The sequence below is a fragment of the Gallus gallus genome, chromosome 2, assembly GCF_016699485.2.
Source record: "Gallus gallus isolate bGalGal1 chromosome 2, bGalGal1.mat.broiler.GRCg7b, whole genome shotgun sequence".
In the NCBI taxonomy this organism is placed as follows: domain Eukaryota; kingdom Metazoa; phylum Chordata; class Aves; order Galliformes; family Phasianidae; genus Gallus; species Gallus gallus.
The window spans coordinates 148,660,094-148,676,686 of record NC_052533.1 but is presented as its reverse complement, the minus strand read 5'-3'; the positions used below and the strand labels follow the sequence as shown (position 1 = coordinate 148,676,686).

Here is a 16,593-nt window from a genome sequence, read left to right as displayed (position 1 = left end):
TGGTTGCCCACACCCAACTCACGGTGGCCACCTCTTGGTTGCCCACACCCAACTCACGGTGGCCACCTCTTGGTTGCCCACACCCAACTCACGGTGGCCACCTCTTGGTTGCCCACACCCAACTCACGGTGGCCACCTCTTGGTTGCCCACACCCAACCCCATGATGGCCACTTCTTGGCAGCCCACACCAATCTCATGGCTACCAACTCTTGTTGTCCAACTACTGGTTGCCCCCTCTTGGTTGCCCACACCCAACTCATGGTGGCCACTTTTTCATTGCCCACACCCAACTCACGGTGGCCACCTCTTGGTTGCCTACACCCAACTCCATGATGGCCACTTCTTCGCAGCCCACACCCTTCTCATGGCCACCAACTCACATTGGCCACGTACTGGCTGCCCCATGTTGGTTGCCCACACCCACCTCATGGTGGCCACCCCTTGCTGTCCTCCACCCGCCCCACTTTGTGTCCCCACCGCAGGACTCGGGCTGCTGGGGGTCACACCTGAACCGACAGCCGAAGGTTCCCGGGACACGACACCAACCGCCACCATCGGCGTCAGCACAGCTCTACGGGATGAGGCTGAAGGCCAACCTGGGCACAGCCCTACAGGTGTGGGCTGTGGGGTGGGCGTAACCCTATAGATTTGGGGCTCTGAAGTGGGTGCAACCTTATAGATTTTGGGCCATGGGGTGGGCGCAGCCCTACAGGTGTGAGGCCGTGGGGTGGGCGCGGCCCTACAGGTGTGGGGCCGTGGGGTGTACAACCCTATAGATTTGGGGCTGTGATGTAGGAGCAACCTTATAGATTTGCAGTTGTTTGGTGAGCACAACCCTATAGATTTGTGGCTGTGGGGTGGGCGCAACCCTATAGATTTGTGGCTGTGAGGTGGGTGTGGCGCTACAGGTGTGGGGCTGTGGGGTGAGCAGTGGTTGGTCCTCCAGCAGAGGACTTGGAATGGCAATGGGATGTGTTGCTCCGAGAGCGTGGAACAGAACCGTTCTCCCCCAGTGGGGAGAATTCAGAGGGTGTGGGGTGGGGGGGGGGGGGGAAGGGAGGAGGGGCGGAGGGAGTGGGGTGAGGTTTACCCCGCAGGGAACCCCACAAAGATTGGGAGCTCTGGGTTGGTTTGGGATGAAAAGAGGCAGTTTTGAGGCTGCAGGGAAGTCCACGTTAGGATCAGCTCAAATTCTCACCCACAGGAGACGCCGTCGGCGGTGAGACGGAGCCTGGCCTGCAGGAGGAAAGGCACGGCACGGCGCGGTGACGGCGCCGCGTCCCCCACTGCTGCCAGCGACGGCGATGAATTGGCTGCCGTCCTCCCCACAGCCGTGCGCTGCCTGGCGCCACTCATCCTGACTGCGGGGTCGAAGCCTCGTCCCCAAACGGACCGATTCCGGAAGCTGAAGGAAACGGTGGCGCAGAGATTGGGGTCGCTCGATCCCGGGTGGCTGCGGCGGTGCCAGGGGACAACGGGATGTGGGGTGGGGGCGGATGGGTGCGAAGAGGGGATGGTTGGGGACTCGGGGAGGGGGATGGGGCTCGGAATGGGGACACTGGGACAGGAAGAGGGGATGTTGGGACCTGAGATTGGCACACCGAGACATGAGGAATGGGCAAGGCTTGGAGTGAGGACACTGGGATGTGAGGAGGGGTCGCCAGGACAGGAAGAGGGGACGCTGGGACCTGAAATGGGGACACCAGGACAGGAAGAGGGGACAAGACTTGGAGTGAGGACACCGGGACAGGAAGAGGGGACACCGGGACCCAAAATGGGGACACCGGGACACAAAGAGTGGACAAGACCTGGAGTGAGGACACCGGGACAGGAAGAAGGGACACCAGGACCCAAATTGAAGACACCAGGACAGGAAGAGGGGACACTGGGACCCGAAATGGGGACACCAGGACACGAAGAGTGGACAAGGCCTGGAGTGAGGACACCGGGACACGAAGAGGGGACACTGGGACCCAAAATGAGGACACCTGGACACGAAGAGTGGACAAGGCCTGGACTGAGGACACCAGGACACGAAGAGGGGACACCGGGACCCGAAATAGGGATGCTGACGCATGAAGGGGGGACAAGACCTGGAGTGAGGACACAAAGACATGAAGAGGGGACACTGAGAGCCAAAATGGGGACACCAGGACCTGAAATGGGCACACTGGGATGCGAAGAGGGGACATTAGGACAGGAAGAGGGGACAAGAGCTGAAGTGAGGGCACAAAGACTTAAAAGGGGGACACTGGAACCTAAACTGGGGACATCAGAGCATGAAGAGGGGACACTGGGATCTGAAATGGGGACACTGAAATGTGAAGAGGGGGTGCCAAGACCTGAAGAGGGGACACCAGAACACAGAGTGGGGACACTGAGACCCAGAAGGGGGACAGTGAGACACAAAGAGGTGACACTGGGATGTGAAGAGGGGTTGTTGGAACCGGCAGCGGGGCTGCCAGGACCTGCAGTGAGGACAGTGGGATGCAAAAGGGTGACACCAAGACGGAAGAGAGGGACATCAGGGCATGAAGAGGGGACACCAGGACCCGAAATGGGGACAGTGGGATGCGAAAAGGGGACAGTAGGACATGAAGAAGGGACACCGGGACATGAAATGGGGACAGTGGGATGTGAAAAGGGGACAGCAGGACATGAAGAAGGGACACCAGGACCTGAAATGGGGACACCGGGACCTGAAATGGGGACAGCAAGACCCAAAGTGGCATCTCGGGGTCGGAAAAGGGGAACGCCGCAATGCAAAAGGGGGACATCAGGAGGTGAAGAGGGGACGGTGGGATTAGAAGAAGAGATGCCAGGAGATGACAGAGGGACACCGGGACCCAAAGGTGACACGGGACGGCGTCGTGGCCGCGTACCGAAGGGCGGCACCGGTGGCACCGCTCGGGATGGAGCTGTTAATGTGGCAAAGCCCAGAGCTGCACGCAGGAAGAGGCCGTGCCCAGAGGATGGCAAAGAGGAACCCACAGCTGCCCCAAAGCAGAGGAGGACGGCGCCGTCCCCATCTGAAAACCTTCTGGGTGACTTTGAGGAGGAGGAGGAGAAGCCCAGGGCGGTCTGCAAAGCTCTCCCCGCCAGGTGGGTGCCCCCCCCAAAAATGGGTCAATTTGTTTGTTTTGCCCCCAGATGCGCGTGGCTGGAATTGCTGGAGCTGTGCCCGGTAATGGGAGCAAACGAACGCGGAGCTGAGCAATGCCTCGTTCCTGAGAAGGAGCCGTGGCTGTTCCCGCCCGGCGCTGCACACAACCAGCTGCTCTCCCTTTGGCCATTCCCCACTTCTGGAATTTTCCTTCCTTTTGGAAGTTCTCTGTGGGTTTTTCAGCCCATTTCCTCACGCGTTTCCACCCTTTCCACGTTCCCCAGAGTGCTGCTGGCTTCGGTCACCCTTCGGGAACAAAAGATTTGGGGGATTATCCCCATACGCTGCTCCAAAGCAATTCTCCCATCTGTAGTGCTGACAGAGTGGGGATGAGAGCAAATTTTGGGGTGACGAGGGGCCGCTTCTTCCCATTAAAGGTGCCCCCACCTACTCTTTTTAGGGTTACCATAGAATGGCCTGGGTTGAAAAGGACCACAGTGATCACCGAGTTTCAACCCCCCTGCTATGTGCAGGGTTGCCAACCACCAGACCAGGCTGCCCAGAGCCACATAGGGTTCCCCCCCACGCTGCCCCTTTGGGTGGGCTCCCACAGTCGCATGGGGTCCCCAGGACAGATGGGGCTCTGCGGTGTTCCCAGCCCCATCCTGATGGCATCTTGGTTTCCCACAGAGCTCCTCGGCGGCCTCACGGCAACTTCGTGCGGCTCAACCTGAAGAGCAGATCCCACGTGCGGGGCGCTGCGCTGCGGGGAAGGCAGCTTCGCAAGCAGGTATGGGAGCGGGGCGGCCAGCAGCACCCCGGGGAGGAGGGAGAAAAATGGGCTGAAACGACGCAAAATCGGTCACAGGTGTGGAAGGAGAAGTGGCAGAAGAAGGCAGCGTGGTTCGGAGGCGGTGGGGCCGTGGATCGGAGCTCGGATGTTTGCTTCAAATGCGGCACAGTGGGGCACTGGGCAGCGGCGTGCCGGGGGCGAGGTGAGTGGTTTGGGGATCTCAGCAGCACCTGGCTCCTTGTGGTCCTTCTGGGCTCATCTGGGCACCACCACCATCTGCTCCTGCTGGGTCCATATGAACACCACCATCTCCTGCTCCCGTTGAGTCCGTGTGGGCACCGCCATCTCCTCGTGGTCCTTCTGGGTCCATATGGGTGCCACCATCTCCTGCTCCTGCTGGGTCCATATAGAAACCTGCATCTCCTCCTCTCCTTCTGGATCCATTTGAGCACCACCACCATCTCCTGCACCTTCTGGGTCCATATGGGCACCACCATCTCCTTGTGGCCCTTCTGGGTCCATATGGGCACCACCATCTCCTTTTGCTCCTTCTGGGTCCGTATGGGCACCACCACCATCTCCTGCTCCTGCTGGGTCCGTATGGGTACCACCATCTCCTTGTGGCCCATCCAGGTCCATGGGAACACGACCACCATCTCCTTGTGCTCCTTCTGGGTCCATATGGGCACCACCATCTCCTTGTGCTCCTTCTGGGTCCATATGGGTACCACCACCATTTTCTGCTCCTGGGTCCATATGGGCACCCCCATCTCCTCATCTCCTGCTCCTTCTGGGTCCATATGGTCACCACCATCTTATGCTCCTTCTGGGTCCGTGTGGACACCACCACCACCATCTCCTGCTCCTTCTGTGTGCACCACCACCTCCTTCTCCTTGAAGAGCATCTCCTGCTGCTCCTCCCTCCAGGCACCACTGCCCGTGCACCTCCTCCAGCAGAACCCATCCATCCCAACGATGAAGAAGAGGAGGAGGAGGATCCCCTGCCCACACTGGAAGAGGTGGCCCGCCGCACTAACACCATTTATCAGGAGCTCCCCGGTGAGACCCCTCAGCCCCAGGAGCACTCCCTGCTCCCCCACATCCCTCAGGCCATGCTGATGGCCACCTCCATCCCCAGCATCCAGCAATGAGCAGGACGGAGCTGAGCTCACAGGGTCAATCCCATACCTGGACGTGCAGCGGCCCCCCTATGAGCCCCCCGAGCCCCCCGCACCCGTGGAGCCCCTCTACAGCCTGGGGCCGGATGGGAAGCCGCAAGGTGAGGCTGCAGCCACATTTCCACCCCCCAGTCCCACATCTCCCTCCTCCTAACCCCTCCATCTTCTGCACAGAAACCCCCGAGGAGGTGCTGGACGCGCTCTCGGAGTTGGGCTACAGCTCTTTTCGCCCCGGCCAGGAGGTGGCCATCATGAGGATCCTCTCGGGTGCGTTTTCACCCCGCTCTGTCCCTCTTCTAGCAATCCCCACCATTCCCCCAACCCTCATTCCCTCACAGGCCTCTCCACGTTGGTCGTGCTCCCCACGGGGATGGGGAAGTCACTGTGCTATCAGCTGCCCGCCTTCCTGTACCACAAACACATACGGAGCATCGCGCTGGTGGTCTCCCCGTTGGTGTCGCTGATGGATGACCAGGTACCTCCACCTGTCCACCCCACTGCTCTGTGACCATGGGAGGCAGCTCTGTTTTGAAGTGGGAGAAGTTCAATCCCAACCCCATCCCCACCGCGACCCTAAATAGAAACGTAGAATCATTTGGGTTGGAGAAGACCTCCAAGATCCCCAACCCAGCACCACCGTGACCCCTAAATGGAATCCTTAGTGTTGGAGAAGACCTTCAGGATCTTCACCCCACTCCACCATGACCCTAAATAGATTCCTTAGTGCTGAAGAAGACCTCCCAGATCCCCAACCCAGCCCCACCATGACCCTAAATAGAATCCTTAGTGTTAGAGAAGACCTCCATGATCCCCAATCCAGCCACACCATGACCCTAAATAGAATCCTTAGGATAGGAGAAGACCTCCATGATCCCCAATCCAACCCCACCATGATCCTAAACAGAATTCTTCGGGTTGGAGAAGACCTCCCAGGTCTCCAGTCCAACCACACCATGACCCTAAATAGAATCCTTAGGATAGTAGAAGACCTCCATGATCCCCAGCTCAACCCCACCATGATCCTAAACAGAATTCTTTGGGTTGGAGAAGACCTCCCAGATCCCCAATCCAACCACACCATGACCCTAAATAGAATCCTTAGGATAGTAGAAGACCTCCATGATCCCCAGCTCAACCCCACCATGATCCTAAACAGAATTCTTTGGGTTGGAGAAGACCTCCCAGATCCCCAATCCAACCACACCATGACCCTAAATAGAATCCTTAGGATAGGAGAAGACCTCCATGATCCCCAGCTCAACCCCACCATGATCCTAAACAGAACCATAGGACCCTTATGGCTGGAGAAGACCTCCCAGATCCCCACCCCGCCCCCAGTCCCACACCTCCCCATTTCCCAACCCTTTCCCAGGACAGTCCCCCCTCCCCTTCCCTCAGCCCAACCTCACCACCCTCCATGTAGAACACTCCCCCACATCCCCTCACTCCCCTTGCAGGTCTCAGGTCTCCCCCCATGCCTCCGCGCCGTCTGCGTGCACTCCCACCTGAGCCGTGCACAGCGGGACGCGGCGCTGCAACGTGTGCAGGAGGGCTCAGCTCAGGTGCTGCTGTTGTCCCCCGAAGCTCTGGTGGGCGCAGGCTCCTGCTGTCTGCCCCCTGCCCACCAGCTGCCACCCGTGGCCTTCGCCTGCATCGACGAGGCTCACTGCATCTCTGAGTGGTCCCACAACTTCCGTCCCAGCTACCTGCGGCTCTGCAAGGTGTGTGAGGTCCTGCCGTGGGGGGAGCAGTGTGGGGATGGTCCTCATCTCCTCCTCTCGCCATCTTCCTCCTCCTTTTGCTGTTGTCCTCTTCATCCTCCTCCTCATCATCTTGCTCTTCATCCTCCCTTCACCTTCCTCCTCCTCTCACCATCTTCCTTTACCTCTTCTTATTCTTCTTATCCTCCTTCTCTTCTCACTATCCTCCTCCTCCTCCTCTCACCTTCTTCCTCATCCTCCTCCTCAATGTCTTTCTCATCCTCTTCCTCCTCTCACCGTCTCCCTCCTCCTCCTCCTCTCACCGTCTTCCTTGTCCTCCACCTCTTCTCAATGTCATCCTCCTCATCCTCCTCCTCTTCACACTATCTTCCTCCTCCTCTTGTTGCTGTCTTCCTTGTCCTCCTCCTCATCCTCCTCTTCTTGTCACCATCTTTGTTTTCATCTTCCTCCTTGTCTTCCTCCACATCTTCCTCTTGTCACCATCTTCCTCCTCCTCCTCTCACCATCTTCGTCTTCCCCTTGCTGTCTTCCTCCTCTCATTCTCCTCTCGCCATCTTCTTGCCACCATCTTCCTCTTTGTCCTCATCCTCCTCCTCCTCTTGCCGCCATCTTCCTCCTCATCCTCCTCCTTGTCATCCTCCTCCTTGTCTTCCTCTTAATCCTCCTTCTGTTGTCACCATCTTTCTCCTCATCATCCTCCTTGTCCTCCTCCTCCTGCTCTTGTCTTCCTTCTCGTCTTCTTCCTTGTCCTCTTGTCACCATCTTCCTCATCTTCTTCCTTGTCTTCCTCCACATCTTCCTCTTGTCACCATCTTCCTCCATGTCTTCCTCCTCATCCTCTTCTTCTCATCACCATCTTCCTCCTCCCCCTCCTCTCACCCTCTTCCTTGTCCTCCTCTTGCTGTCTTCCTCCTCTCATCCTCCTCTCACCATCTTACTCCTTGTCCTCCTCCTCCTCTCACCATCTTTTTCCTCCTCCTCCTCCTCTCACTGTCTTCCTCCTCGTTGTCCTCCTCTCCTCCTCCTGTGCTCCTCCTCCTCTTCCTCCTCTCCTCCTCTTGTTGTTGTCCTCCTCTCCTCCTCCTCTTCCTCTTCTCCCCCTCTCCTCCTCTTCCCGTGCTCCTCCTCCTCCTCTCCTGCTCTCATCCTCCTCCTCTCCTCATCTTTTCCTCCTCCTCTCCTCCTCCTCCCATTCTCCTCCTCCTCTTGTCCTCGTCTCGTCCTCATCTTCCTCCTCTCCTCCTTGTTGTCCTCTCCTCCTTGTTGTCCTCTCCTCCTTGTTGTCCTCTCCTCCTTGTTGTCCTCTCCTCCTCCTCCTGTTCCTCTCCTCCTCCCGTCCTCCTCCTCCCATCCTCCTCCCGTCCTCTTCCTCCTCCTCTCATCCTCATCTCGTCCTCCTCCTCTGCTCCTTCTGTCATTGTCCTCCTCTCAATGTCCTCATCTTGCTGTCTTCTTCCTCATCATCCTCCTCCTCCTCTTGCCATCACCCTCCTCCTCTCACCACCTTCCTCCTCTTCTTGTCCTCATCCCATCTTCATCCTCCTCATCCTCCTCCTCTTGCTGCCATCCTCCCCATCCCCGCGTCCACCACATTCCTGATGCCCCCATCCTCCCGTAGGTGCTCCGGGACCGCCTGGGCATCCGCTGCTTCCTGGCTCTGACAGCCACCGCCACGGTGGCGACAGCGCGGGACGTGGCGGCACATCTGGGCATCCCGCAGCAGGACGGCATCGCCGTGCAGTGCGCCACAGTGCCGCCCAACCTGCAGCTCTCCGTGTCCGTGGAGTGGGACCGTGACCGGGTAGGGGTGGGGATGGAGAATGGGATGGGGATGGGGTTGGGATGGGGAATGGGGATGAGGAAGGGGTGCGGCTGGGGTTGGGATGGGCGTGGGGATGGGGAATGGGTGGGGATGGGATGGGGAATGGGTAGGGATGGGGTGGGGGTGGGGAATGGTTGGGGGTGGGGATGGTGTAGGGATGGGAATGGGGATGGAGAATGGGTGGGGATGGGGTGGGGATGATGGGGAAGATGGGGATGGAGAACGGGTAGAGACAGGGCTGGGATGAAAATGGGGATGGTGACCAGGTAGGGATGGGATGGGGGAGGGGATGGGATGGGGAATGGGTGGGGATGGGATGGGGATGGGGATGGGGATGGGGAATGGGTAGGGTGGGTGGGGTGGGGATGGGAAAGATGGGGAAGATGAGGATAGGGAACAAGTAGGGACAGGGCTGGGATGAAAATGGGGATAGTGACCAGGTAGGGATGGGATGGGGATGGGGAATGGGTAGGGACTGGGATGGGGATGGTGACCAGGTAGGTAGTGGGATGGGGATAGGGTAGGGATGGCAATGGGATGTCAGCAGGGACCGAGTAGGGACTGGGCCAGGGCCGGTATATGGAGAGGAATGGGGTGGGGACACAGTAGGGATGGGGATGGAGTGCAGACAGGTATGGGGTGTGGGTGGGGAGTAGGTAGGGATGGAGATAGACGTGGATATGGGTTTAGGGTGGGGACAAGGATTGAGAAAGGATGGGGCGGGGATAGGGTGAGGACTGGGATGGGGGCGCAAATGAGGATGGGATAGGGACTGGGATGGGGATAGGAACTTCAATGGGATAGTGATGAGGGTGGGATAGGGACTGGGATGGGATGTGAACTGGGAAAGGGATGGGGTTAGGGACTGGGATGGGGTGGTACAGGGACAAGGATGAGATAGGGATTGGGATGGGGTGAGAACTGGGATGGGGATGAGGATGGGATAGGGACTGGGATGAGGTGGGGATGGGACTGGGACTGGGTAGGGACAGGAATGGAGTGCAGACAGGGACCGTGTAGGGACTGGGATGGGGTGTGGATAGGAATGGGGACAGACATGGGGATGGGGGGATTGGGGTCGGGATAGGATGGGGACCAGATGGGGGTGGTCAGCGGAACCAGGAAGGGACGAGGATGGATCTGAGCACCGGGATGGGGATTGGGAACAGATGGAGATGCATCTGCGATTGGTACGGGGATTGGGGAGGGATGAGGACCAGGTAGGGACGGTGACATCTCTGGGTACCGGCGTAGGGATCGGGGTGAGAGGGGGACAGCACTGGGCCCTGCAGCAGTGATTAGGGGTGGGGACTGGGGCTGTGTGCTGATAGAACAGTGGATCCCCCAAATTTCCCCTCCGAAATCCCACTGTGGTGTGGTGGGAAGGCACAGACCCATCTTCACGTGATTGGATCCCACGCAGAGATCCCCAGAGCGCACAGATCAGCCCTGGGGCTCCGTGCTCAGAGCTCGGGCTCCTTGGTTGTGGTTTATTAATTAGCTCCTAACCTCGGTGCCCTCGTTACCCGCAGGCTCTCGTTAACCTGCTGCGCAGCGAGCGCTTCGTCGCGCTCCGCTCCATCATCGTGTACTGCACGCGCCGGGAGGACACGACCCGCGTCGCCGCGCTGCTCCGCACCTGTCTGCAGGATGAGCTGCTCACCAGCACCACGCCAGGTATGGAGCGTGCCTGGAGCAACAGCGGACAGCCCTGGTGGCCAGGAAGGCCAACGGTGTGCCCTGGTGGCCAAGAGGTTTACTGTGAGTCAGTGGTGTGTGTTTTGGTGGCCAATGGTGACCAACAGGTTGGCTGTGAGTCAGTTGTGTCCCTTCCCAATCCCCAAAAAGGCCAATGGTGGCCAACAGTGTGCCCACGTGGACAAGAAGGCCAACAGCGGCCAAGAGGTTCACCATGAATCTCTATTGTGTATTTTGGTGACCAAGAAGGCTAACAGTGGCCATCAGTCTTCCCTGGTAGCCAAGAAGGACAATGGTGGCCAAGAGGTTGGCTGTGTGAGTCAGTAGTGTCCTTTCCAGTCCCCAAGAAGGCCAATGGTGGCCAGCAGTGTGCTTTGGTGGCCAAGAAGGCCATTGGTGGCCAAGAGTTTAACCTTGACTCTCTCTCTTGTGTTTTGGTGGCCAAGAAGGCCATTGGTGGCCAAGAGGTTCACTGTGAGTCAGTAGTGTCCCTTCCCAGTCCCCAAGAAGGCTGATGGTGGCCAACAGTGTGCCCAGTTGGCCAAGAAGGACAACGGTGGCCAAGAGGTTCACCATATGTCTCTCTTGTGTGTTTTGGTGGCCAAGAAGGCCAACTGTGGTCAACAGTGAACCCAGGTGGCCAAGAAGGCCAATGTTGGCCAAGAAGGTTCACTGTGAGTCAGTAGTGTCCCTTCCCAGTCCCCAAGAAGGCCGATGGTGGCCAACAGTGTGCCTAGTTGGCCAAGAAGGACAACGGTGGCCAAGAGGTTCACCATGAGTCTCTCTTGTGTGTTTTGGTGGCCAAGAAGCCCACTGGTGGCCAGCAGTGTGCCTAGATGGCCAAGAATGCCAATGGTAGCCAAGAGGTTCACCATGAGTCTCTCTTGTGTGTTTTGCTGGCCAAGAAAGCCAACAGTGGCCAACAGGGTTGCTTTTAGTCAGTAGTGTCCCTTTCTAGTCCTCAAGAAGAGCATTGGTGGCCAACAGTGTTCCCTGATGGCCAAGAAGGCCAACAGTGTCCATGAGGTTCACCGTGAGCCTCTGTTCTGTGTTTTGGTGGCCAGGAAGGCCATTGGTGGCCACGAGGTTCACCGTGAGCCTCTGTTCTGTATTTTGGTGGCCAAGAAGGCCAACGGTGGCCACGAGGTTCACCGTGAGCCTCTGTTCTGTGTTTTGGTGGCCAGGAAGGCCATTGGTGGCTATGAGGTTCACCGTGAGCCTCTGTTCTATGCTCTGGTGGCCAAGAAGGCCAACAGTAAACCCAGGTGGCCAAGAAGGCCAACTGTGTCCACAAGGTTCAACGTGTGCCTCTGTTGTGTTTTGTTGGCCAAGAAGGCCAACAGTGAACCCAGGTGGCCAAGAAGGCCATTGTTGGCCACGAGGTTCACCGTGAGCTTCTGTTCTGTGTTTTGGTGGCCAGGAAGGCCATTGTTGGCCATGAGGTTCACCGTGAGCCTCTGTTCCGTGCTTTGCTGGCTCAGAAGTCCATCAGTGGCCATCAGCATTTCTTCTTCCCTTCATAGGATCCAAGAGCAGCCACCGCCTCCAACCCGATCAGATCGCGGCCGCGTACCACGCCGGGCTGACGGCTGCCGAGCGGCGCCGCGTTCAGTCCGCCTTCATGCGTGGCCGCCTCCGCGTGGTGGTGGCCACCGTGGCATTCGGGATGGGGTTGGACAAGGCGGACGTGCGCGCCGTGCTGCACTACAACATGCCCCGTAACTTCGAGAGCTACGTGCAGGAGATCGGCCGCGCCGGGAGGGATGGGGAGCCCGCGTGGTGTCACCTCTTCCTGGACCCCGAGGTGGGGGGTTGGGGTGGTGTCGGGGTGGGGATTTGCCCTGAAATTGGGGGTTTTGTTACACTGAATCTGGTGGTTTGGGGTTGGGGGGTGATTTGGGGCGATGCAGGGAGTCCTAAAAGGTGTTAGGAATGATTTGGGGACACAGAGAACCCTAAATGTGTTGGGAATGACTTGGGGTAACACTGAGAATGCTAAAATATGTTGAGGATGATTTGGGGTGACACAGGGAGTCCTAAACGTGTTGGGAATGATTTGGGGTGACAGAGAGAACCCTAAAAGGAGTTGGGAATGATTTAGGGCAGCACAGAGAACCCTAAAAGGGTGTTGGGAATGATTTAGGGCAACACAGAGAACCCTAAAAGGGTGTTGGGAATGATTTAGGGTGACACAGAGAACCCTAAAAGGGTGTTGGGAATTATTTGGGGTGGCACAGGGAGTCCTAAAAGGTGTTGGGAATTATTTGGGGGGATGCTGAGATCCCTAAAATGTGTTGAGGATGATTTGGGGTGACACAGAGGTCCCTAAAAGGTGTTGTGAATGATTTGGGATGACACAGAGAACCCAAAAAGGCATTGAAGATGATTTGGGGTGACATGGTGAGTCCTAAAAGGCATTGAGGATAATTTGGGGTGCCACAGAGAACCCTAAATGTGTTGGGAATGATTTGGGGTGATACTAAGAACCCTAAAACGTGTTGGGAATGATTTGGGGTGACACTAAGAACCCTAAAATATGCTGAGGATGATTTGGGGTGACACAGAGAACCCTAAAAGGAGTTGGGAATGATTTAGGGCAACACAGAGAACCCTAAAAGGGTGTTGGGAATTATTTGGGGTGGCACAGGGAGTCCTAAAAGGTGTTGGGAATTATTTGGGGGGACTCTGAGAACCCTAAAATGTGTTGAGGATGATTTGGGGTGACACAGAGGTCCCTAAAAGGTGTTGTGAATGATTTGGGGTGACACAGAGAACCCGAAAAGGTGTTGAGGATGATTTGGGGTGACACGAGGAGTCCTAAAAGGTTTTGGGACGTCTTTGGGGTGTCACAAGGAATCCCAAAAGGTGTTGAGGACGATTTGAGGTGACACAAGGAGTCCTAAAATGCAATGGGAGGTCTTTGGGGTGACACAAGGAACCCTAAAAGGTGTTGGGAGGTCTTTGGGGTGACACTGGGAACCCTAAAAGGTGTTGGGAGGTCTTTGGGTTGTCCCAAGGAACCCTAAAAGGTGTTGGGAGCTCTATGGCGTAACCCAAGGAACCATAAAGGTGTTGGGAGGTCTTTGGGGTGTCCCAAGGAACCCTAAAAGGTGTTGGCAGCTCTTTGGCGTAACCCAAGGAACCCTAAAAGGTGTTGGTAGGTCTTTGGGGTGTCCCAAGGAACCCTAAAAGGTGTTGGGAGGTCTTTCGGGTGTCTCAAGGAACCCTAAAAGGTGTTGGGAAGTCTTTGGGGTGATACTGGGAACCCTAAAAGGTGTTGGGAGCTCTTTGATGTGACCCAAGGAACCCTAAAAGGTGTTGGGAGCTTTTTGGCGTAACCCATGGAACCCTAAAAGGTGTTGGGAGGTCTTTGGGGTGTCCCAAGGAACCCTAAAAGCCATTGGGAGCTCTTTGGCAAACCCTAAAAGGCATTGGAGACCCTCTGAAGCTCCGCGGTGCCGTCCCCTCCTGTCCGTAGGGCTCCGATCGGTACGAGCTGCGGCGTCACATCTTCGCCGACTCCGTGGATTTCTTCACCATCAAGAAATTGGTGCAGGCCGTCTTCCCACCCTGCAAATGCCGGGAGCTGCACCGGCGGCGCCGCGCCCTCACCGCGGTGAGTGGGGAGAGCAGCCGAGGGGGGGCGGAAATGTTGGGTTTATGGTGGTGTGGTTCAGTTGTGGTGGTCTCATCGGGGTTGGGGTTGGGGTGGGATGGAGAGTTGGGGTGACTCCAGGGGTTGGCCATTGGGTGCCCTCCTATGGCCATAGGTTGGAATTGGCCATCCCATAAACCATTGCCCCCTCCAAAGGCCATGGGATGGAGTTGGCCATCCCATAAACCAGTGCGCCCTCCTATGGCCATTGGTTGGAATTGGCCATCCCATAAATCCATGCACCCTCCAAAAGCCATGGGATGGAATTGGCCATCCCATAAACCATCGCCCCCTCCTATGGCCATGGGTTTGAATGGGCCATCCCATAATGCATTGCGGCTCAGTGGCCATTGGTTGCAGTGGGCCATCCCATAATGCATTGCAGCTCAGTGGCCATTGGTTGCAATGGGCCGTCCCATAATGCATTGCGGCTCAGTGGCCATAGGTTTGAATGGGGCTTCCCATAATGCATTGCGGCTCAGTGGCGCTGTCCATGGTAGGGAATGGAGGTGAGCGACAAAGAGATGGCCGCCATTGGGATGGATGGCGATGGAGTGACATCAGAGGGGGGTGATGATGTGATGAGGTCAGAGGGGAACAGCGACGGTGTGACATCAGATGAGGACGATGACATCATGGCGTCAGAAGGGGGCGGGGAGCGACAGAGGGTCTGCTATAAACATGAGCGCGCCATCCCCATTGAGAGCACCGTGCAGGACCTGGATCTGAGGGAGGAGGGTGAGTGGGCAGGTCCTGGAAGGGAAATGGGAATGGGATCGGGAGGTCCTGGAAGGGAAATGGGAATGGCATGGGAAGGTACTGAAATAGGAATGGGATGGGAAGGTCCTGAAAGGGAACTGTAAATGGGATGGGAAGGTCCTGGAAGGGAAATGGGAATGGCATGGGAAGGTACTGAAAGGGAAATGGGATGGGAAGGTCCTGAAAGGAAACTGGAAATGGGACTGAGGGTCCTGGAAGGGAAATGGGAATGGGAAGGGAAGGTCATGAAAGGGAATTGGGAATGGGTTGGGAAGGTCCTGGAAGGGAAACGGGATTGGGATGGGAAGGTCCTGGAAGGGAAATGGAAATGGGATGTGAAGGGCCTGGAAGGGAAACAGGAATGGGAAGGGAAGGTCCTGGAAGGGAACTGGGAATGGCATGAGAAGGTACTGAAAGGGAAAGGGGTTGGGAAGGTCCTGAAAGGGAACTGGGAATGGGATGGGAAGGTCTTGGAAGGGAAATGGGAATGGGATCCGGAGGTCCTGGAAGGGAAATGGGAATGGCATGGGAGGGTACTGAAAGGGGAATGGGATGGGAAGGTCCTGGAAGGGAAATGGGAATGGCATGGGAAGGTCCTGGAAGGGAAATGGGATGGGAAGGTCCTGAAAGGAAACTGGAAATGGGACTGAGGGTCCTGGAAGGGAAATGGGAATGGGAAGGGAAGGTCATGAAAGGGAATTGGGAATGGGTTGGGAAGGTCCTGGAAGGGAAACGGGATTGGGATGGGAAGGTCCTGGAAGGGAAATGGAAATGGGATGTGAAGGGCCTGGAAGGGAAACAGGAATGGGAAGGGAAGGTCCTGGAAGGGAACTGGGAATGGCATGAGAAGGTACTGAAAGGGAAAGGGGTTGGGAAGGTCCTGAAAGGGAACTGGGAATGGGATGGGAAGGTCTTGGAAGGGAAATGGGAATGGGATCCGGAGGTCCTGGAAGGGAAATGGGAATGGCATGGGAGGGTACTGAAAGGGGAATGGGATGGGAAGGTCCTGGAAGGGAAATGGGAATGGCATGGGAAGGTCCTGGAAGGGAAATGGGATGGGAAGGTCCTGAAAGGAAACTGGAAATGGGACTGAGGGTCCTGGAAGGGAAATGGGAATGGGAAGGGAAGGTCATGAAAGGGAATTGGGAATGGGTTGGGAAGGTCCTGGAAGGGAAACGGGATTGGGATGGGAAGGTCCTGGAAGGGAAATGGAAATGGGATGTGAAGGGCCTGGAAGGGAAACAGGAATGGGAAGGGAAGGTCCTGGAAGGGAACTGGGAATGTGGTTCTGAGATCCTGGAAGGGAAACGGGAACGGGAAGGTGTCTCGCTCCAATTTATAGGAGGGAGAGGAGGTTCTTTGAAATATGTATGCCCGGCGTGAGATTAAGAAACAGCGGTTCAAATGTTGGTCCGACCAGTTTATTATAAATGTTAATAAGAGAGATGGGGAAAGGGGAGGACGGACGCTATTAAGGATTGGGGTGATGGGGAAGGGAAGGCGAGCGATAGAAAAGATAGAAAGAGGCAAGAATTGCGTAAAGCGGGGATAGTCACCACCAGGATCCGGCAGCAGTCCCGTTGCACGACGTTCCGACGGTCCGAGGCCGAAGGGCAGGAGCAGCGAGGCCGGTCTGGGGCAGCGAGAGGATGCAGGTCAGGGAGGAAGCAGCAGGTCTCAGGTAGCAGGCCCAGGGAAGTCCGTCAGCAAACGGTCCGTAGAGGAGGATCGGAAGGCAGGAAGCTCGTGTCGTGGTGAGAGATCAGTCTCCACGTAGAGATCCGTCTACCCGTTGCGGTGAGAGATCAGTTGGCAGAGAACCCCTCAAGTCTGTCGTGGTGAGAGATAAGCCTCTCCCGTTGC

The 16,593-nt window shown here is 57.0% G+C and overlaps 1 protein-coding gene across 1 annotated transcript in view; it reads left to right on the top strand.

The window, feature by feature from the left end:
* Positions 1-16,593, top strand: part of LOC101748706 (ATP-dependent DNA helicase Q4-like) — a 32,380-nt gene that overhangs the window by 3,091 nt on the left and 12,696 nt on the right. The window contains exons 4-17 of the mRNA XM_040696018.2: positions 484-615; positions 1,206-3,103; positions 3,795-3,894; positions 3,973-4,099; positions 4,825-4,956; positions 5,036-5,176; positions 5,250-5,342; positions 5,414-5,550; positions 6,533-6,796; positions 8,415-8,597; positions 10,151-10,295; positions 11,840-12,120; positions 13,795-13,932; positions 14,472-14,709. Coding sequence (XP_040551952.1) covers positions 484-615; positions 1,206-3,103; positions 3,795-3,894; positions 3,973-4,099; positions 4,825-4,956; positions 5,036-5,176; positions 5,250-5,342; positions 5,414-5,550; positions 6,533-6,796; positions 8,415-8,597; positions 10,151-10,295; positions 11,840-12,120; positions 13,795-13,932; positions 14,472-14,709 — 4,009 coding nt within the window. The remainder of the gene's footprint in view (positions 1-483; positions 616-1,205; positions 3,104-3,794; positions 3,895-3,972; positions 4,100-4,824; positions 4,957-5,035; positions 5,177-5,249; positions 5,343-5,413; positions 5,551-6,532; positions 6,797-8,414; positions 8,598-10,150; positions 10,296-11,839; positions 12,121-13,794; positions 13,933-14,471; positions 14,710-16,593) is intronic.